This window comes from Fistularia commersonii, chromosome 12 (genome assembly GCF_037954325.1).
Source record: "Fistularia commersonii isolate RoL2024-O1a breed Wild chromosome 12, RoL_Fcom_v1.0, whole genome shotgun sequence".
NCBI classification, from domain to species: domain Eukaryota; kingdom Metazoa; phylum Chordata; class Actinopteri; order Syngnathiformes; family Fistulariidae; genus Fistularia; species Fistularia commersonii.
This window is the reverse complement of record NC_141295.1, coordinates 4,084,441-4,107,077: the sequence shown is the minus strand read 5'-3', so window position 1 is coordinate 4,107,077 and position 22,637 is coordinate 4,084,441. Positions and strand designations below refer to the sequence as shown.

General features: G+C 45.9%; 1 protein-coding gene across 1 annotated transcript in view; it reads right to left on the bottom strand.

The window, feature by feature from the left end:
• LOC147228197 (voltage-dependent T-type calcium channel subunit alpha-1I-like) overlaps window positions 1-22,637 on the bottom strand; it is a 50,601-nt gene that overhangs the window by 23,726 nt on the left and 4,238 nt on the right. Inside the window, exons 3-14 of the mRNA XM_086156451.1 lie at window positions 19,477-19,574; window positions 16,421-16,580; window positions 15,286-15,628; window positions 14,223-14,315; window positions 10,740-11,076; window positions 10,371-10,663; window positions 4,911-5,062; window positions 3,921-4,106; window positions 3,218-3,335; window positions 2,872-3,027; window positions 1,384-1,471; window positions 265-431 (exon numbers count right to left, since the gene is read on the bottom strand). Coding sequence (XP_086012577.1) covers window positions 265-431; window positions 1,384-1,471; window positions 2,872-3,027; window positions 3,218-3,335; window positions 3,921-4,106; window positions 4,911-5,062; window positions 10,371-10,663; window positions 10,740-11,076; window positions 14,223-14,315; window positions 15,286-15,628; window positions 16,421-16,580; window positions 19,477-19,574 — 2,191 coding nt within the window. The remainder of the gene's footprint in view (window positions 1-264; window positions 432-1,383; window positions 1,472-2,871; window positions 3,028-3,217; window positions 3,336-3,920; window positions 4,107-4,910; window positions 5,063-10,370; window positions 10,664-10,739; window positions 11,077-14,222; window positions 14,316-15,285; window positions 15,629-16,420; window positions 16,581-19,476; window positions 19,575-22,637) is intronic.

Genomic DNA, 22,637 nt, shown 5'->3' with positions numbered 1-22,637 from the left:
CCGCTTTTTTGTGGTATTATCCACAGTATGAAATTGTTTAAAATTTGAATTAAAAATCTGAATTTTGAATGTCATGCAGATTAAAAATCCAGGTTTATCTTGCAGATTTTCAACTTAATTATCGCATTTTGATTCCCACATGTCTTTTATTTCTTGTAATTTGCTTATATTTTTATGATCATTGTCATTGTGATCTACGTATGTCATTGGTGTCGTGAGGGAAAAGGGGCGGGGCAAAGGCGTTTGATTGACAGGCTTCGATACCAGCGAGTAGGAGCGTCTCTCCAGGCTGCTCTTCCCCAGGCTCATCACGCTGCTCTTCCTGGACTCGCCGGTGAAGCTCCGCCTCTCGGACGAGTGGGAGCCCCTGGACCCCGAGGAGCCCCCCTGCTCCAGGTGCCCGTTGGGTGTCAGGGTGCAGATCCTGGGGTCTGCAGGGAGGCAGAAGGTGAGCAAGGAAGTGTGAAGCTGCTACAAACCCATGCAAGGCACGATCGAGGTAGCGAGATAGCTTTGCCGCTGGCTAGCTTAGCCTCTTCTCTGGACTCTCATGGCATACTCGTCAGAGGTTTCCAGCAGCTTCCAGAAGGTCCATATCTCAAGTGTAGTAAACGCACCATGTGGTACACCAACGGACGAGCGCTAAAATACCGCGATTAGCTTAAACCCATCATGCAATTCTACCCGAGTTGTGTTTTACTGCATGAAACCAGACATTTTGAAGTATAACACGTAGTATTAATTGACCGCTGGAGTGCTGCTGGATGTCGGTGCGCTTGGGTCAAAATGGTTAGCGCCTCAAGGAGCGAACGCCAAAACTTAGCCTGTATGCAGAACCAAGTACCGCTCACGAGAAACAGTAACTCCTCGTTTCGTGACTCCTCGTGAATTCGTCGCTAAGCGAAGGATTCCCTTTATGCCAACTCGAATCGTTATATGTAGGTAGTATACCGTATAGCCTTACAGTAAGCTAGCACCCCATAAGTTAACCTACTGCTTGTAAAAAGCTACAAGTTAGCCTAGCCTAATCTAATGTTGACAATAGAGTTGGTGTTATTGCAATAGATCTTCTATTATACCAGTATCTTCCAACCTTTCTTATACCCGTACTGTACTCGTTACGGTGCATTTAGTACATTCTAACGGTTTCTGCCGATTTGGGGACAAACGTCCAAATTCTGCGGTCCAAACCACTGAGTTAGCTTGACGTAACCGTGGAAGAAATGATCGACAGCATCCGGTGCTATCTCCGGGTTTGCAACAACTCATCGCCACGAGCTAGCCGACACTCCGTTAACGTACCAACGGCTAAAAGCAGCAACCGAACTGGGAAACTGAGATATTGTATCGGCGTCGGACTCGGTCTGGAGTGGCTCCGCCCACCTGACAGCTTTAACGAATCGTGCTTCTCGCTCTCGTCAAAGTTGGAGGAGGAACGGTCGTCGTCCGAATACGAGCGGTTGGCGTCGCCCTGGTCAGGAGAGGGAGAGGGCAGAATCATCACAACAACAAAAAAACACTGATAGCAAAGCTAAAGGGCTAACATGCTAACAAGCACATAGGCTTGTGGCTTGTTCCTGATAAAACATCTGACGGAGAAAGTCTTCCGCGCTTAGCCTGACAACCAGTCCAACCAAAAACAATAAGATGCTAGCCCTCAGCTAGCCTCTGCTAGCCAGAAGAGAGCAGCTGCGTTAGCATCTTAATGACGTATTTGCTGGGGTGATGGGAGCTTCGTAGTGATTCTGAAGTGATCCTGAAGTTTTTCATTTTTGTAAATCAAGCTAGTTAGTGCTCACTTCCTAACTAGCTTTCTTTGCCACCGGCTAGCTTAGCCTCTTCCCCAGAAAACAAGTGAATTTCCAGGTATTTTTGTTTAGTTCTGTAGACGTCCATCAAAAATGCGTCTTTGTTGACTCTTACCGAAACAAAATGTGCTAATTCTTTGAGCCGCGCCGCCGCCGTATAGCACCCGCTAACGCATCAGCCGTTTTGACAGCTGACGAAAACCCCCATATTTCCCCCCCCGTAGCGATAAAGTTTACACGCAGAGAGGGAATTAATTGGGACGTCTTTATGACGGATTTTACACCTTTCGGGCTCCACAGGTTTGTAACCATGGTAACCATCAGATGACTGTGATTAAACATGAATAATAAAAGAGACAGAAGACTTCCAGGACCTGTCGAGGCTCGTCAAATTTAATGCATTTCCGCGTCAGTGTGTGTATGTGTGTGTGTGTGTGTGTGACACGTTCAATGATAATCAGACCGGAGAAGAGACGTCGCACCACTCAAGGGTACTTAAATATACCAAGCCATTTCAAAATAAAAGGGTTATTTAGGGGTATAAAATTTGTTTTGTTTTTGTTTTCGGTCCAGTTGCTGATTGTTCCAAACACGTTTCAGACAACTTGGTTGACGGACAACAAAAAAAGCCAATTTTGGTTGACGGACAAGCTAACATGCTAACAGGATGCTAACCGCTAGTTGAGCGCTTTGCGGATTCGTTTCATTCTGAGAACCAGAGGTGGAGATGTATGCTTCACGGGACAGTACGGCAAGATCTTCGGCCCGTTCCACTCTGAACAACAAAGATCTGATGTTCTTGAGGTAGAAAGCAGAGTCGTCAGCGTAGAGGAGGAGTTTCCTCGGTTAGCCTGAGCAATAAGGCTTTTATTTTGGAGGCGCAGGAAGGCACAGGAACATTGTTTCCTACCAGAAGTTCAGTCTTGGTTTACGGACATTTTGGTTTTAGAGCCTTTAGGGCTAAACCTGAAGTACTACCATTAAAGAAGGGACTGTCCTCTCGAGCTACGTCACATCACAAGCAGCTTTTCGGGCCTCGAGGTTCTCCACAAGTCCTCCTCACCTCCGCCTGGAAGCCCTCCACCAGGATGGCCACCAGCAGGTTGAAGAGGACGTAGTTGCCGAAGGTCATGAGGGCCACGAAGTACAGGGCGGCCAGCGGCGAGGTGGCGGCCATGCCGTTGTACAACACCGCGTTCCAGTCCTCCTGGGTCAGGATCTGCGAGAAGCACTGCAGTTTTTGGAGTTTGTACTACGAACGGTGGCAGAAGTTGCACTCCAATCGAACCTTGTGCAAAAAAGTGTACTTCATCATGCGCTGAAGACTACCATGGATGTACTCTGGTACCTGGTCAGGAAGGGTACTTGCAGGAAGTACTCCGCCGAGTACCGGAGAGGAGTGGGGTTACCTGGAAAACGGTGACGATGGCCCAGAGCAGAGAGTCGAAGTTCTTCCTGTCCGGCACCGTGTCGCCGGTCTCCGTCTTGTGGCTGAACTTGCAGCCGAATATGTGCATCCCCAGGATACTGCAGTACAACGGCAAGGGTACACAGGGTACACTTAGTACCTCACAGCGGGATGAAGAGTCCCGGACAGCCGTGACGCTAAAGGGTGAATTCAAATGGGGACGCGGAGGAGGGACTCGGCGCCGCCAACAATTTTCTGGCACAGTTAGCCAGATGCTAATGTGTCCTAGCCTTCAAATTATCAGCTGCTAAATGACCCTTTAAATTAAAATAAAAATGTATTCATTGCTCGATTGAAATTAAAAAGTGTATGAGGTAATAAAAATGATCAAATAAAGTTGATAAATCTCAAGACATTCAATGAATAAGATTTAAAACAATGAAAGAAATATCTAGAAATTAAATAAATTAATTTAAATGAAATAGAAATATTGATTAAAAAGCAACTATAACTAACTAACTAATAAAATAAAATTAAAGCAAATTAAATTTAAATGTCACAAAGTTGGAGTGCTATATGTATTTAAAAAAAAAAGTAAATACATATATATATATATATATATATATATATATATATATATATATATATATATATATTCATATATTCTCATTTCCAGGAGATACAGCTATATCCATGTGGCCCACCTGAAGATGAAGATGAAGAGCATGAGTAGCATGCAGAAGGTGGCCACGTTGTCCATGGTCTTCATCAGGACCACCAGCTGCCTCCTCAGCGCCGGCATGAAGCGCACGAGCTTCAGCACCCGCAGGAGCCTGAAGGTCCTCAGCACGGAGAGGCCGCCGTCCGATTGGCCCACGATCTCACACACACTGCGAAGGACAGGGGGAGGCGTTAAAAGCTAATGAGTAGCCTCAGCTAGCGTAGCAGTGGTATGACCGCCCCACTCAGGTAGCGCCTTCATGACATTCACCCCTTCACACTGCAGGGCGCTGAGCATACAAGTCGGGGCGACTGGGGAGCGAGAAGTGCTTTGCCCTAAAACACTGGCAATCGAACTGCCAATCATCTAATCGGAGTGGCCCCGGGTTTACCCGCCATGCAAGTGTGCGGGGCGGGTTGGAGTTGGCGGTGAGCCGGGGTTGCGGGTTAGACGCCGACACCTTCAATCAACATTTGATCCTGTTCAGTTTTACCTGCTTTGATGCCCTTTTCATCTCCGGGGTTATAATGGGGATCACAGAAGAACCTGCACCGCCGAACCGGGGGAAAAAAGGGAAAAAAAAAATGGAAAATGGCGGCTGATCAAAGGATGAGCCCCCCCCACCTCCACCTCCACCTCCACCACCACCTCCGCCCGCCCCGCAATCCGACATCCAAGCGTACAGGTGGCACATTGAAACCAGGTGGGACGCGGGCGACCCTTTGGACAAAGAACGCCATGAATAATTCAAAACCCGCCAAAGCACAAAAACCGCCATGGCGGCGCTGACGGCGGCGACCCGTCCCGACGCTTCCTATCCGGTCCAGGCTCCGCGGCGGGGGAAGCATCCACGATTCTATTCCCCTTAAAATAAAAGGGACAGCTTCCCCGTCGGCAGCCATTTACATGTAAATGAGTGTGTGTGTCGAGAGGATTTAGATGAAAAAAAAAGAAAAAGGAAAAAAAACGGCACCTGATGATGACGATGACGCCGTCGAAGACGTTGTACGGGTTCCTCAGGTAGTTGAAGGAACCGAAAGCGGTGAGCTTCAGGATCATCTCCAGGGAGAACATGCTGGTGAAGACGATGTTGCAGATCTCCAGGACGTTGGTTAGCTCGTCAGGCTAGCAGGGAAAAGAAGAAAAAAATCATTATTATCTATAGATAACTCCGCCCCGGGTCCCTATCCCTGCTGTGATTGGACGAGACATACAACTATTCACACAGTTTGGACCATTAGAGGAACCCGCGAGGTCGGAATTGGACCAGAGACCTCCTCGCTGTGGATCTAAAAGTGCAACAAATGGGCGTCAAGCGTTGTTGTCGTTGACCTTCGCCGAGAACCGCAGACACGGCGTCATTAAATCCTGCTAGCATCACCGTCTAGCTACGTGCTAACAGCGTGCGTCCTCCCTCCGTCTGGCCTAAAACACCCCGGCGGGTTCTATTTGCGGACAGACGGTTTGTTTTCCAGGCGGCGGGTGAAAGAGACGGCGGAGCGCGTCGGTCCATTAGCTTCGCCTTCCCATTCACAAAGCACCGGATGTGAGGCTTCGTGGAGAGAAATAACGATTCCCTTATAAGGACGTGTTTGGCCGGGACGTCGCTAAAACAGAGCTAGCGGTGAAAATTAGCGTTTTCGGCACGGACGGGAACCGCGGCCTTGTTAGCGCCAGAGCGAGCATTTGGGTACATTTCTTGTGATTTGTTGTGACCGCCCCCACCACACACACACACACACACACACACACTCACACACACACACACATACACACCTCACATTGCTAATGCTTGACTATTTTTGGGGTCACATCTGACACCACCCGGCTAACTTGCAGCGCCGCTGACATTTCACCGCCCCGAGATCAACAAGTGTGTGTGTGTGTGTGTGTGTGTGTGTGTCATCCACACTAATAAGTGTTTAGCAGTGGGAAAACACGGGCTAATGATGCGCGGCCACCGGTCCCGGCTAACGACGCGAGGAGTGACCGCTGTTTGCAGACGGGCCCAAACATGGCGGCGGCGGCGGCGGCCTCTGGAGATCCGTCACTGACAGCTCATTACCGAGGAACCGGGGAACAGATCTGACGACGGGCGCGTTCCGCTCGCCGGCGCGGAATAAAGAGCCGGGGATTTCTTTCTTTCTTTCTGTGTCACAACAGGAAGTGCCGCGGTTTGAGCCCGACGGAACAAAATAACAGGATGGAACCCAAATGTTAGCGATGTTTACTTTTACTAAAAATATTTCAAAAGCTCTGGAGTTTGGGGTTACCGGTATGGTGGTTGTATCTTAGCCCGCAAGTCGTTTCCGGTGAGTTGGACGCTCTTTGTCGCCGATTTTCTAGCGAATTTCCGATCGAGTCCGATGGGGTTCTGTTGGCTTCATAAGGCTGGAGCGGTTCGTAGCCAGGATGAGGATCAACGGTAGTGCTAAACCGGAAACGGTTGGAGTGCCATACTAGGATACAGCACAGATACTTATCCGGGCTCTTGTCATCTCTCGTCTGGACGACTGCGACTCCCTTCTTGCCGGTGCCCGAGCGGTGACTATCAGGCCTCTGGGGCTTATTCAGAAACCGTCCTAAATTCTTCCACACAACTCCCCTTCTTACGTCCCTACATCGGCTCTCGGTAGCGGCCCGGATCAAGTTCAAGACCCTGGTGCTCGCCGACCGGGCGGTGAATGGGACGGGTCTTATCTCCAGGATATGGTTAAGCTACATGTCCCTACCCGTCCCCTCCGATCTGCCACCTCTCGTCGACCGTCCACCCCATCGCTCTGAGCCCCCGGCTACCGATTGAACCGGTCTCGGCTCCTCGGTGGTGGAACGAACTCCCGAAAAAGGTCCGCACAGCGGGGTCCCTGCCCATCTTTCGCCATGAGCTGAAAGCATACCTCTCCACCAAGCACTACCCTACTAATTGCACTTAGACCCCAAACCCCCCCCCCCCGAAAAAAACCCAACAAAGAAATTAATGTATGTATGTATACGGTTCTGAGATGGCTATTTGGTTGAGTGGTCACTTCTGACTTCCGACTGCTGGTACTTCGGATCTTCGGTGACTGAATTGCACTTTTTGTAAGTCGTTTTGGATAAAAGCGTTTGCCAAATGACTGGAATGTAATGTGTCCACTCCGGGTCAGCGATGAGTCCTGCCCCCAGGGGAAGAGTTCAAGTATCTCGGGGTCTTGTTCACGAGTGAGGGGAAGATGGAGCGGGAGATGGACAGGCGGATCGGTTCAATCCGTCATGGCGAAGAGGGAGCCAGAAGGCGAAGTGACCGAAAGAACAAAATCGCGGATACAATCGGCCGAAATGAATTTTCTCTAGACTCTCCCTTGGAGATAGGGTGAGAAGTCAGGTCATCCTGGAGGAGCTCGGAGTAGAGCCGCTGCTCCTCCACATAGAGAGGAGTCAGATGAGGTGGCTCGGGCATCTGGTCAGGATACCTCCTGGACGGTATCAGGACATGTACATCTGGGAGGAGACCACGGGGAAGACCAGGACACACTGGAGAGACTATGTCTCCAGGCAGGCCTGGGAACTTCTCGGGGTCCCCCAAGAAGAGCAAGGAAGTCTGGCCTTCGCTGCTCCGGCTGCTTCCCCCTATGACCCATCTCCAGATAAGTGGTGGGAGATGGATGGACGGATGGGTATTTCAAAAGCAGGGTCAACGCGGTAGTACTTATTCTGTCCAAAATAGGAAATGCGGTCTGCAAGGGCACAGAAGAGAGCTAAGCTTGTTCGCTTAGCATACCCAACAATGGTACCCATGGTACTCCTTCACACCTGGATGTACCTGAGCATCCACCATACATGTCCTGATGGACTTGTACAACAATTTAGGTCCACAGTTGTAGTACAAGTTGTTCCATGGATGGAGTTCAGGTGCAAATACTTCTGCTCCGTGTTGCAGAAAAAACACTTGTCGGGGACAAGAGCATTTTGATCTCGGTCAGATGTTAATGCTGTTAGCGCCGTCTGGTAGCTTCGTTCATCTCGCCATCGCTCCTGGAGAACTACGAAGCACTATCTCCAATAGATAAATGCATAAATGAACAAATGAATCATTCATTCATCATCTGTTCCGTTTATCTTAACTGGGATCTTAATTTGAAAAATAACAAGTGAATAAATGAACACATAAAAAAAGGACTGGATGAATAAAAAATAAAAGAGAGACAAATGGAATTGATAAACAAGTTAATAAAGAGAAGAATGAATGAATGAAAAAGTAATAAACAAATGAATTCATCAATACGTGAATACCCGCATGAATGAATGAATGAATAAATAAATAAATGACCCAAAATATGAACAAACAAACAAACACGTGAATTAAAAATACATGTTAAATGACCGAGTGAGTGAAGCGACCTCCGTCCACCTAATCTGTCATTCAGAGGACCTTTGACCTTTGACTTTTGACCCATGGAACGGTCCATTCATGGGGGAAGAGAGCTGGAGCAGTCCAAGGAGGGGTGGCGGGGGTTCTTCTCCCAAGAACAAAAATGAATTAAATTTTTATATATATAATACAAATACACCAACTATATATATGTGTATATATATATATATATATTATATGTATATATTTTCTTTTCTGCAGTTTCTGCCATTTTTCCCTCTAATTTCCAAACTATCATCCATTTACAGGTGTTAAATTATATTTTTATGGTAGATATAATTAAAAAAAAACATGTATTTAGATTTTTTCTAACTTTCAGTTCATTCTTCCATCTTCACTAATAAAAAAAAAAAATTCAAATTCAAATTTTTGAATTGAAAATTCAATTCAACTTTTTACATTTTTTTTTTTCTCATATGAACACCAGCAGCTCATGGAACGGTCCATTTCCTGGACCGGCGAACTTCTCGCCGTTCCAGCGGGGGAACCTTTCTCTTCCTCCGAAATTCTGATCCCATGAGATTAGACGCCGGGTTCGGGTCGGTGGTGACCGGTTCTTTGGAAGGCGGCGGCGGCGGCGGCTGTCTTTCCTGGCCATAAGAGCCCGTCTCTGCCCGCCACTGTCTGCCGCTCGCTATTTTTAGCCGCCGCCGAGATGAGAGACGACCCACCGCTGTGGCGTTGGTAGAGGCGAGTGGGCGGCGGCGGAGCAAGAGCGGCGGATTATTGACAGGAAGACAAAGAGCGCACAAAGCCGGGGCCCATGGGGAGACAGGAAGCCGGGCGGGTGAAAGAAAAACGGGAAAAGTTAAAAGAAAATAGAGATTTTTTTTTTTTTGCTTCATTCGCTTTTTCAGCGAGGGTGTCTTGTGGCGACTTCCTGCCCCGAGTGCCCACTTCCTGACGGCCGCCGCGCTACATTAGCTTATGGGAGAACTCGCCCCGGTTTGTTTTAGCGGAGAAACGGCGGCCGGGGAACTCCTGTCACGTAAACACCACCCAGGTAATCGCCTCCCCAAACTGTGAGAAAGTGAAAGTGAAAGTAAAAATGAAAATGAAAGTAAACACAATTCCAACACTGCTTTTGTTTTTAACCTTTTTAGTGCTAGTCCCACTAACCATGCCACCTAGTGTACCTGCTCGTGATGCTAATGGTGCAACCTAGCGGTACCTCCTCATGATGCTAACTGTGTCACCCAGTAGTACCTGCTCGTGGTGCTAATGCTGAAACCTAGCGGTACCTCCTCATGATGCTAACTGTGTCACCCAGTAGTACCTGCTCGTGGTGCTAATGGTGCAACCTAGCGGTACCGCCTCATGATGCTAACTGTGTCACCCAGTAGTACCTGCTCGTGGTGCTAATGGTGCAACCTAGCGGTACCTCCTCATGATGCTAACTGTGTCACCCAGTAGTACCTGCTCGTGGTGCTAATGGTGCAACCAAGCAGTACAGCCTCATGATGCTAACTGTGTCACACAGTAGTACCTGCTCGTGGTGCTAATGCTGAAACCTAGCGGTACCTCCTCATGATGCTAACTGTGTCACCCAGTAGTACCTGCTCGTGGTGCTAATGCTGAAACCTAGCGGTACCTCCTCATGATGCTTACTGTGTCACCCAGTAGTACCGTACCTGCTTGCGGGGCTAATGCTGAAACCTAGCGGTACCTCCTCAAGATGCTAACCTTGTCACCCAGTAGTACCTGCTTGTGGTGCTAATGGCGCAACCTAGCAGTACCTCCTCATGATACTAACTGTGTCACCCGGTAGTACCGTACCTGCTTGAGGTGCTAATGGTGCCACCTAGCCACACCTGCTTTGGCTGGTAACAGCCCCACCTAGGTGTACCTGTTTGTGGCGCTAATAGCCCCGCCTTGCCATACCTGTTGCTCAAAGTGCTAACGGTATCCCCTAGCTGTACCTGCTTTGTTTCTAATGCCCCCAACTAGCAGTACCTGCTCGTATTGCTGACGCCGCCAGCTACCTATACCTGCCCAGATGCTAACGCCGCCACCTAGCCGTACCTGCTCGTGGTGCTCGATGCCCATGCTGATGGTGTTGATCAGGATGGCGATCATGATGCCGCGGTTGAAGTACTTGCTCTCCACGATGCCCCACAGCTTCATCCTCATCTTGTACCACAGCCTCCCGCAGCGCCGCTCGGGGCTACACGAGCCGCCGTCCTCCTTGCCGTCCTTGTCCGAGCCTCCGGCGCCGCCCTCCGCCGCCTCCTGTCCGCGGACGCCATCCGCAAGCGGCAGGGCGGCGGCGCACTGCGGGCAGGCGTCGGGTTTGTTGCGGTGCGAACACGACGGGCCTGCAGACACCGAAAAGCAGCAACTCTGAGATGCTGACGCAGAAGAATCCACCGAAGCGACCCTTCAAATAGCTACCGTGATTCGCCGCCGCCCTCCTTCCGCGGCCTCCCCTCCCGTTGGCCTTCCTCTCCCGGCTTTCGCCGCCGCGCCCTCGCCCGGCGCCGCGGAATCCCCGCGGCTTCCCGCGCACGCTGTTAAAGATGGCGACCGTCTGCCGGCGGGCCTTCCGGATCATGTGGCAGATGAGCTGGAAGAGCTCCTCGTAGCAGTCGCCCGGCTCGGACGCCAGCGTGGAGGAAGACGAGCATCGCGCTCGCTGCTCCTGCATCAGCTGGTGCTCCCGCTGCTTGGTCTCGGAGAACTGGGTGGCGATCACCACCAGGCACAGGTTGATCATGAAGAAGGAGCCCACCTACGGCGCAAAAAAATATATACTGCTCAAAAAAATAAACACTTGAACAACACAATGTAACTCCAAGTCAATCCCACTTGTGTGAAATCATAGTGTCCACTCAGGAAGCAACACAGATTCATTTTGACTTGTTTTAAGGACATTACATCAAAGTTGGATCAGCCTGGAGTTTGTTTTTACGCTTTAATTTGGAGTGTGATTCCTAATCCAGACCTCCATGGGTTGATACAATTGATTTCCATGGATCATTTTTGTGTGATTTTGTTGTCAGCACATTCAACTGTGTAAAGAGCAAAGTATTTCATAAGAATATTTCATTCATTTAGATCTAGGATGTGTTTTTTAAGTTTATTTTTTTGAGCAGTGTAGTTGGTTTTAAAATCCCCCCCCCGGCGCCAAATAATTCCCCGGGAATCGATAGCTAATCAGGCTAATAAGCGGGATCGAAATGAGGATCCATAGTGCAATTTGCACCCCGAACTGACATCGATCCCGAGCGTCGGAGCGAATGAGACGTGGATGCAGGCGAGAAATCGGATTTTTATATCAAATCCGGCTCCGGATCTGGGATTTATTAAGGTTTACTGCACGGGAATGACCGATTGGTCCGGATAAGGTGACACGCCGCCACCTAATAAAGGGATTATAAAAACAAAAAGGTTCCGCCAGGATTATTCCCTGATTGTGTTAATCCGCCACGTCTTGCCTGTCGTCATGGCGATCCTCGGTCGGCATCTTTCGCAAAAACCACGATCGGCTTTTTATCGTTAATCATCAGGTTATTACCATTTATTATCATGTCTTTACTTTTCATTGGCGGTTCTATTGCTAATCAACAACCCTATAATGTATAAATAATAATTTTATGTCATGAACTTGATAATAATTGCAAAGAAAAGGTTAGAAATGTGTCGACTTTATCAGAATGCATGCAGACGACTCACCTCTCTGAATGTGACATATAATACATCTAAAATTGTAATTATTTTAAAAAAAAATCTTTCTAGCGTGGCAAGTAAAAGACTACAAAGATGGACGACGAGATCATGTGACATGTCCTGCGACCAATCGGCTCGGCGACCCCCCTCGGGGCGGAACTAAATTGGCCGATCGATTGATTGATTGACTTCATTGATCCATTTTAAGTGAATGTTTTTGACAGTGAATTACATTGTCCAGTGCACGTGTGTGTGTGTGTGTGTGTGTGCATGCATTTATGTGCTTAAGAGTGCGTACGAATGCAAATGTGTGTGTTCGCTTGCAGGTGTGTGTGCATGTATATTTTTGCATATGTGTGTGTGTGTGTGTGTGTGTGTGCATATATGTACATATGTGTGTTTGCGCACGCATATATGCGCATGTGCGAGTTTGTGTGTTGCGTACATGTATATGTATGTGAGTGTGTGTGTGTGTGTGTGTGTGTGTGTGTGTGCACGTGCATATATGTGCTTGATTGTGCATATGAATTTAAAGGTGTGTTTGTGTCTGCAAATTTGTGTATGTGTGGTCACCTGTGTGTCTTTATTTGTGTGTATGATGTGTGTGAGCATGCATATATGTGCATATGTGTGTGTGTTAGCGCTTATATATGTATGTGTTTGTGCTGGCATGTATGGGTGTGTCCATGCATATATGTGCATTTGAGTGTGTGTGTGTGTGTGTGTGTGTGTGTGTGTGTGTGTGTGTGTGTGTGTCTGTGTGTGTGTGTGTGTGTGTGTGTGAGTGAGTGTGTGTGCAAATTTGTGTATACGTGTGCTCGCGCCTGCGTTCATGTATATTCGCGTGTATGATGTGTGTGCATGCATATATGTGCACATGTGTATGTGTGAAAGCGCAAAAAATGCCCATGTGTGAGTTTGCGTGTTGCGTGCATATATGTACATACGTGTGTTTGTGCGTGCATATATGTGCTTGACTGTGTGTATGAATGCAAATGTGTGTCCAAATTTGTGTGTGTGAGGGCTTATTTGTGTGTATGATGTGTGTGTGTGCATGCGTATATGTGCATAAATGTATGTGTGTGTGTGTGTGTGTGTGTGTGTGTGTATACTTCTGTGTAAGATGTGTGTGTGTGTGTGTTACCGTGCATGGATATACATGTGTGTGTGCATGCATATGTTCATATACGTGTGTGCGTGGTTGCATATATGTGCTAAAGTGAGCGTATGAATGCAAATGTGTGTATGTGTGTGTGCAAATTTGTGTGTGTGTGCATGCATATACGTGTATGTGCATGCTGATGTGTGTGTGGATTTGTTTGTATGACTGTACATGTGTACATGTGCATATAAGTGTCTATGTGTGTGTGTGTGTGCGTGTGTGTGTGTGTGTGTGCTGCATGCATGTGCGTATGATGAGTATGTCTATCTGTCTGTGCATGCATTCTTCCAAGTGCATGTGTGTGAGTGCATGCACACACGTGCCAGTGGTGTGTATGTGTGTGTATTTGTGTGTGTGTGTGTGATAATGAATTAAAAAGTTGCGTGAAGAAAGAAGGGATGACAAGAAAAGGGACAGATAAGTGTCGGGAAGAGGAGGAAAACAAGGGGCTGAGGAAGGAGGGAAGACAGGAGCCGGGGATTGTGGGAGAATTCGAAGCCAGGCAATTAAAAGTGCAATAAAGAAGATAACACACACACACACACACACACACACACACACACACGCACACATACACACACTAGCTGGCAGTCATTGTACATTATGATAACACTTTCACACACACCATCCGTCAGGGTAAGGGAGACAAGCGGCGAGCATCGGGCTCCGGCGCGATAACACCAGTGCACACACACACACACACACACACACACACACACACACACACACACACACATGCACACATGCCAAAGAAGTTGACTTCTAAAGTACTTCTTCAGAACAATAAGGAACATTCTTCAGGGAAGCTCCAGGTGTGTGTGTGTGTGTGTGTGTGTGTGTGTGTGTGTGTGCGTGTAGTGTGTGCACAAGGGGTGACACTGTTTTTTTTTTTTTCAATGACAGCTCTGCAGAAAAGGCAACCTCATCAAACGCTCTTACATCAGAACCTCAACTGGCCTGTTGCTACGGGATACGCCACTCCCGTCAGCACGCCACAAAAAAAAAAATAAAATAAAATAAAATTATAAAAAAAGAAGAAAACTCACGATGATGAGCAGGATGAAGTAGATGAAGTTGTAGAAGGAGTGGGCGTCCATGACGTAGTACATGATCTCCACCCAGCCCTCCAAGGTGATCACCTGAGGGAACACGCAAGCGCAGACGCTCGTCAATCACCCGGACTTCGCGCCGCCACCTCGGACGACCCTTCGCCCGTTGTCATGGCGACTGGTGGTCAGTATATTGCACCAAAACAGGTTGGCAGGATTTTTATTTATTATGGTGTTATTACTAGTTATTACCATGTTATTACTGTTATTACATGTAATTACTGTTATTACAATGTCATTACATGTTATTATGTGTTATTCCTGTTTTTACATATAACATGCTATTCCTGTTTTTACATGTTATTACTATCTATACGTGTTATTACATTTGATCACTGGCATTACAATTTTATTACTGTTATTACATGTAATTACTGTTACTACAATGTTATGTCATGGTATTAATGTTATTATGTGTTATTCCTGCTATCACATGTAATTCGTGTTATTATGTGTTATCCCTGTTATGACATATTGTTACATGCTATTCCTGTTTTTACGTGTAATTACTATTTTTATGTATTATTGACTCTTATCACTGTTATTACATGCTATTACTGTTATTACATGCTATTACTGGTATTACAACGTTGTTATTGTTACTATGCATTATTCCCGTTATTCCTCTTATTGCATGTTATTACTGTAATTACGTGTTATTACATGCCATTCCTGTTATTACATGTTATTACAATGTTATAATAACAGTAATAACATGTAACAACAGGAAAAACATGCAATTACAGCAATAACATTGTAATTATTGTAATTGTAAGTTATTACTGTTTTTACATGTTATTCCTCTTATTACATGTTATTCCTGTAGCGGGATGCAGTTGAAATGAAACTATGAGTTCCCTTTAAATGTAACATTTGCCACAATATAATTATTTTTCAAAAGTGATAGCAAAAGGGGTTGTTTTCATGTGTCTATGACCGTTTACAAAAGTGTTTGAGAACCTTGAAGGTCAGAAGAAGGAATGAAAAGTGGCGTCCGCACCTGGAAGATGACGATCCAGGCGTAGGCGATGTTGTCGAAGTTGATGGCGCCCTTGTGCGGGTTGGTGAGTCCCGTGTGGCAGCGGGTGTAGTAGCGGTTCCAGTCCACGCACAGCCCCGCCGCGCCGCCGCCGCCGTCGGCGTCCGGCTCGGGTCCGAGGCCCAGCGCCCGGCGCCGCAGCACGTCCTCCTTGTCCAGGCAGCAGCGGCGGCCGCCCTCTCGCCGCGCCGGCACGTCGGCGCACGACATGATGCCGTTGTCCACCGGCAGCGAGCAGATGAAGGGCCGCTCGTCGTCCTCGTCGGCCATGTAGTACGGCCGCGGGAGGCTGATGCCCGTCGTGCTGCGCAGAGTGTCACCGTTACTGCACTATTACAGTGTAATAAGCATGTTATTACACAACTGTGCTTATTACACTGGTATAGTACTTTATTACAGTATAATAAGCACAGTTATTACAAAACTGTGCTTATTAGTAGAGTATTTGATTACACTGGTATAGTACTTTATTACAGTGTAGTAAGCACAGTTATTCCACAACTGTGTTTATTAGTAGAGTACTTTATTACACTGCTATAGTAATTGTTAAAGTGTAATAAGCACAGTTATTACACAGAGGTGCTTATTACACTAGTATAGTACTTTATTACCGTGTAATAAGCACAGTTATTACACAGAGGTGCTAATTACACTGCTATAGCACATTATGACACAACTGTGCTCATGGTAGACTACTTTATTACAGTGTAATAAGCACGTTATTACACAACTGTGCTTATTACGCTGGTATAGTACTTATAGTACTACCTCCACCTTCCTAAAATTCCCGTATGACGATCAATAAAATAAATTTTTTTTGTCCACATCCACCCATGTCCTCATCCATCCATCTGCACCTCTAATCCTGCGCCGGACGCTGGAGCCAATCACAGCGGGGGGCGGGGCTTAACCCGGACGGGGCGGCTGTCAATCAAAATCGAGACGTCCTACTACATCGATGACAGAACCAAAAAACCCGGCAATGACGTCATCGCCATCCTCCGTCCCCCCCGGGCAACGTCAACAAGGACTTCCCGGCTAAGCCCCGCCTCCCGGCCCAGAACGCCAGCCGCGATTGGCGGCGGAAGCCACTCACAGCGTGAAGTTCTCCTCAGGGTAGCAGCGGTTCCGCAGCAGGCCGGCCCACAGCTGCACGCCGATGATGCCGAAGATGAAGAAGACGAAGAAGCACAGGAGGAGCACGTTGCCCAGCATGGGGAGGGTGTCCAGGAGAAGGTTCACCAGGATACGCATGCCTGGGAAAAGATAAGCGGCGATAAATGAACACTTTATTCATTTCCTGGACACGAGACACTTAGCGGTTAGCCGTTGGCGCTAGTAATAACAGTGTAATAAATATAGTTCCATTGTACTTACCTGTCTATTTACACTGTAGAGCAGTATAGCTAAACTGTGATAACAGTGCAGTTACAGTGTAATAAACAGTAAAGTTACTGATAAAGCTATTGTAAAATAGTAAAATAGTAAATAGCAAAATAATAAAATAGTAAAATAGTTTTACTATTGTAAAAGTATTGTAACTACACTGTGATAACAATATGGTTACACTCCTGTAACTAGCATAATTACACTGTAATAAACACTATAGTAGTGACAGTATAGTTACGGTGTAATAAACAGTCAGTTACACTGTAATAACAGTATAGTTACTGTAATAAACAGTTAGTGTTAAAAACAGTCTGATTACAGTGTAATAAAGCATTAGTTACACAGTATAGTAATGTAAACAGAAACAGTGCAATAACAGTATTACTACAGTGTAATAAACCATCATTTACGCTGTAGTAACAGTATAATTACAGTGTGATATATGTCAGTTACAGTGTAATAAGAGTATAGTTACAGTTTAATAAGTGTCAGTTAAACTGTAATAACGGTATTGTTACAGTGTAAAAAAAAAATCAGTTACGCTGTAGTAACAGATACAGAGTAATAAACAATCAGTTAGTGTAATAACAGTATTATCACAGTTTAATAACAGTATTATTACAGTGTAATAAACTATCAGTTGACTGTAATAACAGTATAGTTTCAATGTAATTAACGTCAGTTGCAGTGTAATAACAGTAATATTACAGTGTAATCGACCATCAGTTACGCCGCAGTAACATAGTTACTGTGTAATAAACCATATTTGGGTTCTACAAAGATTGCCTTGACGCAAAGAAAAGTAAAGTGTAAATCGTTGCCATGGAGACCAGGAGGCCGGACATCCATCTTGGTCTTGACCTGACGTTTGTAACGACACCATCAGTCCCTCTTCAACACGCTAATTTTGATCCAACAGCCCATTCAGCACAATGATGCACACACACACACACACACACACACACACACACACACTCACACACGCACGCTCTCAGGCGTTCACGCCTGAAGGGGCGCGAAGGAGCCGCCCGAACGGATTCGTTTGCAAAGAAAACAAAAGGGCTCCCTTTTCCAATCAATTATAAATCAATTACATTTAAATATGAATCAATTACATTCAATTAAAAATCAATTGCATTCCATTATAAACTCGTTCTGTCTCATTAAGCAGCAGCGTTTAACCGCCTTGAAGGTTAAACTTTGCTAAAATAAATAAATGAACAATGATCAACAACGATAAAAGAATAGACTTAAAAAAGACAATATTCAAAAATAAATTGGACCTGATCTTTTTTAGAATTAAATTAAAGATGAATAATTTTCTGAATTTCACTTTTCTCTACTTCAAACTTATTATTTATTAGGTTTAACAACTTTATTGTTTATTCCGTTTTTTTTTTCCAGATCCTGCGATTTTAACCTTTTTTCTTTTTTTAAATGTTTAAATCTTTTTATATTTCTACTTGCAGCCAGCAGAAGCGACATCCATGATCCCATTTTTTTTTTCTTTTTAATTCTGTATATTATTAACATGTTATAATAACAAAAAAGAAACACAAAATTTCACTTCATAAAAATAAATAAATCAAGGGAATAAAAATAGCATTTGAAAAGGAAAGGAAGGAAGTTAGGAAGAGACGGCGGTTAGCTCGGCCGCTAATGCACCGCTAACCCAGGGGGGTTGTGGGTAATGTAGTTAATAAGCATGCGTGTGTGTGTGTGTGTGTGTGTGTGTGTGTGTGTGTGTTGGATGGAGGCGCCCACGGCTAAATTGCTTGTAATAAAGGGGAGAATTACTTCTTTATTCATCTGACTGATAGGAATGGAGGGATAGAGGAGGGTTTTTTCTTTTTCTTTTTTCTTTTTAATAAACTGACCTTTTCCGATCCATTTGCTTAATAAAGCGATTTTGATTGGCCGATGGGAGCGGGGCTAACACACAACCAGGAGCACAGCAGTAATACTGAGTGGTAAAATACAAGCTCCTGCAGTAGTTTGAAGTAGTATTTTCACATGAGTTAAGTCATATTTTCCTGCAGACTTGGCGGTCACCATGGCAACGGAGATGCACGGGGTAAAATATGCAGTTTCGGAATAAAATCTGGGAACATTTATATTTTTATTATCTTGTTTCATGACAAGCTTTCATCAGAAGAAGCCCCAGCTTCGGGGGAGTCGGATCGAACCAAGTCGGAAGCAAATAGGGGGGTCTGAAATATCTACACCTATAAATGACTGGATGAAAGTGCCCCCCCCCCCCCCGTCTACCCATCTCCACAGCTCCATCCATCATTCTAATGGCCTCCTCATCCAACCCCCCTCCATCATCTCTCCCTCGGTCGTCCATCTTAAACTTCTCTCTTACCCCTACAGTACACCTCACCACTGTCTCACAGCGAGCATACATGTCCTGCACCAGTCTAACATACTTCTCTGCCCCGAAAGGCAGTGGGATTGCTGCCGAGTTGTTCCACCACTGGTTAATCCAGATTACCTTTGCTGTTGTTTTTTCTTATTTTATTTTCATCCCTTTAGGGAGTCTGTTGATGGTACGGGCCACTCTCGCTCTGTGCCGCCATTGGCTGAAAGGGCGAAACCAGCCGTCCAGTCACAGCAGAGCGGATTCGCTTAATGTGCTGACGTGTTTTTGACGGAAAATATCCACAGTCAATCACGGTTGGTGCTAGTTGACCAATCATTTGACGGAGCGCTAAGCTAACTAGCTCTGGCGTTAGCTTGCAGAAGAGATGGATGTTTACTTACTCGGCACCCTGTTGATGGCTTTGAGCGGCCGCAGCACCCGCACCGTCCTGATGGCGGTGAAGTTGATGTTCTGCAGGTCAAGCGAGTACTCCACCATCCTGGGAGACACACAGGGGGCGGGGTCAGGTCAGGGGGCGGAGTCAGCGGAAATCCAGGGTTATCCAGGGTGTTAGCTTAGCTGCTAGCAAAGGAAAGAGATCATTAAATCCATCCGGGAAACATCGGCGGCGCTTTACTTCCCGGGAGTGCACCGGGAGAGCGTGAGTGTCACCAAACTAACAACCATCAGAGGTGTGTGTATGTGTGTGTGTGTGTGTGTGTGTGTGTGTGTGTGTGTGTGTGTGTGCTTTCGTGTGTGTGGGAGAGGCTCGAGAATTCAGGGGTGCCTGATGTGGAACTCTGGGGTGGAATAATAGGGTAGCGGCAGAGAAGATGTGTGTGTGTGTGTGTGTGTGTGTGTGTGTGTGTGTGTGTGTGTGTGTGCATGCACGTTCCTCTTTGACCTATTTCAGAGCGATACACTTTGAGAACAAACGGCGGCTTACCTGCAGAACCTGACGGCAGAGGAGAACATCACCGGGAAGAAGATGGAGAGGAACATAACAACGGGATGGGGAATGTATGTGAGTGTGTGTGTGTGTGTGTGTGTGTGTGTGTGTGTGTGAGAGAGAGAGAGAGAGAGACAGTGGGGAGGTTTTCAAGAAAAGTACTATAAACGAAGCAAGTTTAAATTACTTTGCACGGTATATTCTTCTCTATACCATGTACTACCGTTACACACAATTATACACAATAATACCCCAAAACACACAGAAATACACAGAACTACACAGAAGACTGACGACTTACAGTGAAAAAAAACTTAAAGTTGTGAAACAGCAGAAGTACGGCTTAAAAATGAGGCTAAAGAGGAAGAGGAAGGAAGGCTAAGCGCTAACTGCTAGTGCTAACCGCTAGTGCTAAGAGAGACTGGTGGACGAGGTCTGATTGTCTTAAACTAAATAAGTCAAACGCTTGCATAGACCAGAAACTACATTTCCCACAATTCATGCCGATCATGTTACTTACGAAGCAGTTAATGTCATTTTCAACAAGTGGAACTGAGAAATACAAATAATCCCTAAATGTCCAGAAAGAGAAAAGTTGCTGCAGATGGAAGGCTAATACATGTTTGTGCTTCAAGGAGAAAAAGTTGTCTTTTTTTGTGTGTGTTTTGATGCCATATCCTAAAGTATGGCAAAGTTTGCCTTCCAGAAATAAAAAAAAAAAACTCGTCCAAGAATTAATAGCCAAAATAAGATGGTAGCAGAATGTGTTCAAGAAGGCCGCATCCAAAAACACTGCAGCTTTGGAAGAGAGCAATTAGTAAACATAATTTTTCTACATCTATGCAAATTCATTTGTATGATCAGTAAATTCAGTTATTTAACATTAAGGAGTGGTTACATTCATTTTACATTAGGTTACATTTAGTTACATTTGTACTATTACCGTTACACGTGGTCCTCTATGAAAACCCACATGACGGCTACTGTGATTATTTATTTTCCAAATTTCCTGAAAAAATGCCAAAAAATTTTCAGCATTGTTTTGGGAAATTCAATTTTTTCCATGTTTCATCACAATTTCAAGGCTTTTCCTTTAACTGATCCACGGCTCTTTGATAGTTTTATTTTTCTTCTTTTTGAAATATTTGGAAAACACTCAAGTCTTTGTGTTTATTGTTATAATAATAATAATCATCATCATCATCATCATCATCATTATCATTATCATCATCGTCTTTATTATTATTATTATTATTATTACTATTATTACTGGACGAGAATAAACAGGAAGTCATTATGGCACAGTGTTGACATCCTTAGCTTGCAGACGCTAAGGCTAAGAGGAAGTGGAAGTGGGTGGGGGAGGTAAGGGGGCGGAGTTTAATCTCCTGATACCTGTGCTCAGATCGAGCGTCCTGTACGTGCACACACACACACACACACACCCGACAGCTATGTCATGGCAAAAGATTAGCTTAGCTTAGCATGGCGCTGATTGGAGGACGCCGGGGGGGGGGGGTTGTGCAAAACAACGCAGTTAGCTAGTTTGCTAGTTATGGAGGACGGAAGCGCAGATTCGCGTGCATGCTCCACAGAGCTGGTGTGTGTGTGTGTGTGTGTGGTGTGTGTGTGTGTGCACATTGGAGGAAAACCCGGGCGACGTGACGCGCCAGAATTAACCGGGAGGACCGGCGGGCATTAAACCTCTCGTCTTCGTGTCAAGAGTCCGCCGCCAAAATCCTAAGTGGGGAGATTACATGAATTATTCACACAAGATGAATGGACGCAGTCAGTCTGGTCTCACACACACACACACACACACACACCTCCTCCTTTACACTTATCTCCATCTCCTTAATTTTACTTAAATTCTCTGCATTGTCTTTTTTTAATCCCCCGACTTCCCACTTCACCATCTGTTTGCTGTGTGTGCGCGCACGTATGCATGTGTGTGTGTGTGTGTGTGTGTGTGTGTGTGTTATTTGCATTCCACCGGTGTGTCTTGTTGTGTCGCAGTTCTAATGAGCTACAGTTACACAATATATGTCTGTGTGTGTGTGTGTGTGTTTGTTGGAATGTGTGTGTTTCACTCCCCACATTGTTTGGACTAAACCAACACAGCGGGGGTGCGGGGGGGTTGGATGGGGGGGTTCGTCAGGCACTTGGACAACTTAGATGTGTCTTTTTGTGGGAGTGCTGGTTTTTTAAGTAAATAAGGGGGCGGAGCCTCAGGCGGCGAGCAACCGTTTTTTTTTTTTGTGGCGTCCCCCGCTCTTACAGGTGGTACGACCCGGCAGGTGGTACGACCCGGGTCCACATAACTGTTCTCTACTGCATTAAACCCCCCCGCCATCGATCGGGTAATGGGAGGTTTCGGAGAGGACGTCGCCGGGGCGACAAGGACTGAACTGCATCCCATAATATACTCGGGTCGCCGGCCCGGTGATCTCAAAGCGGGAGAGAGTGACAATGGAGATAATGCAGGACGTCAGGAGGAAGAGGGAGAAGAGGAGGCAGGAACCTATGGAGAAGATCTGGGGAAATAGGGGGAAAAAATCTGCAAATATAAAAGAAATTTTTAAATAATCTAGAAAAAAAATTAAAAGAGAAATA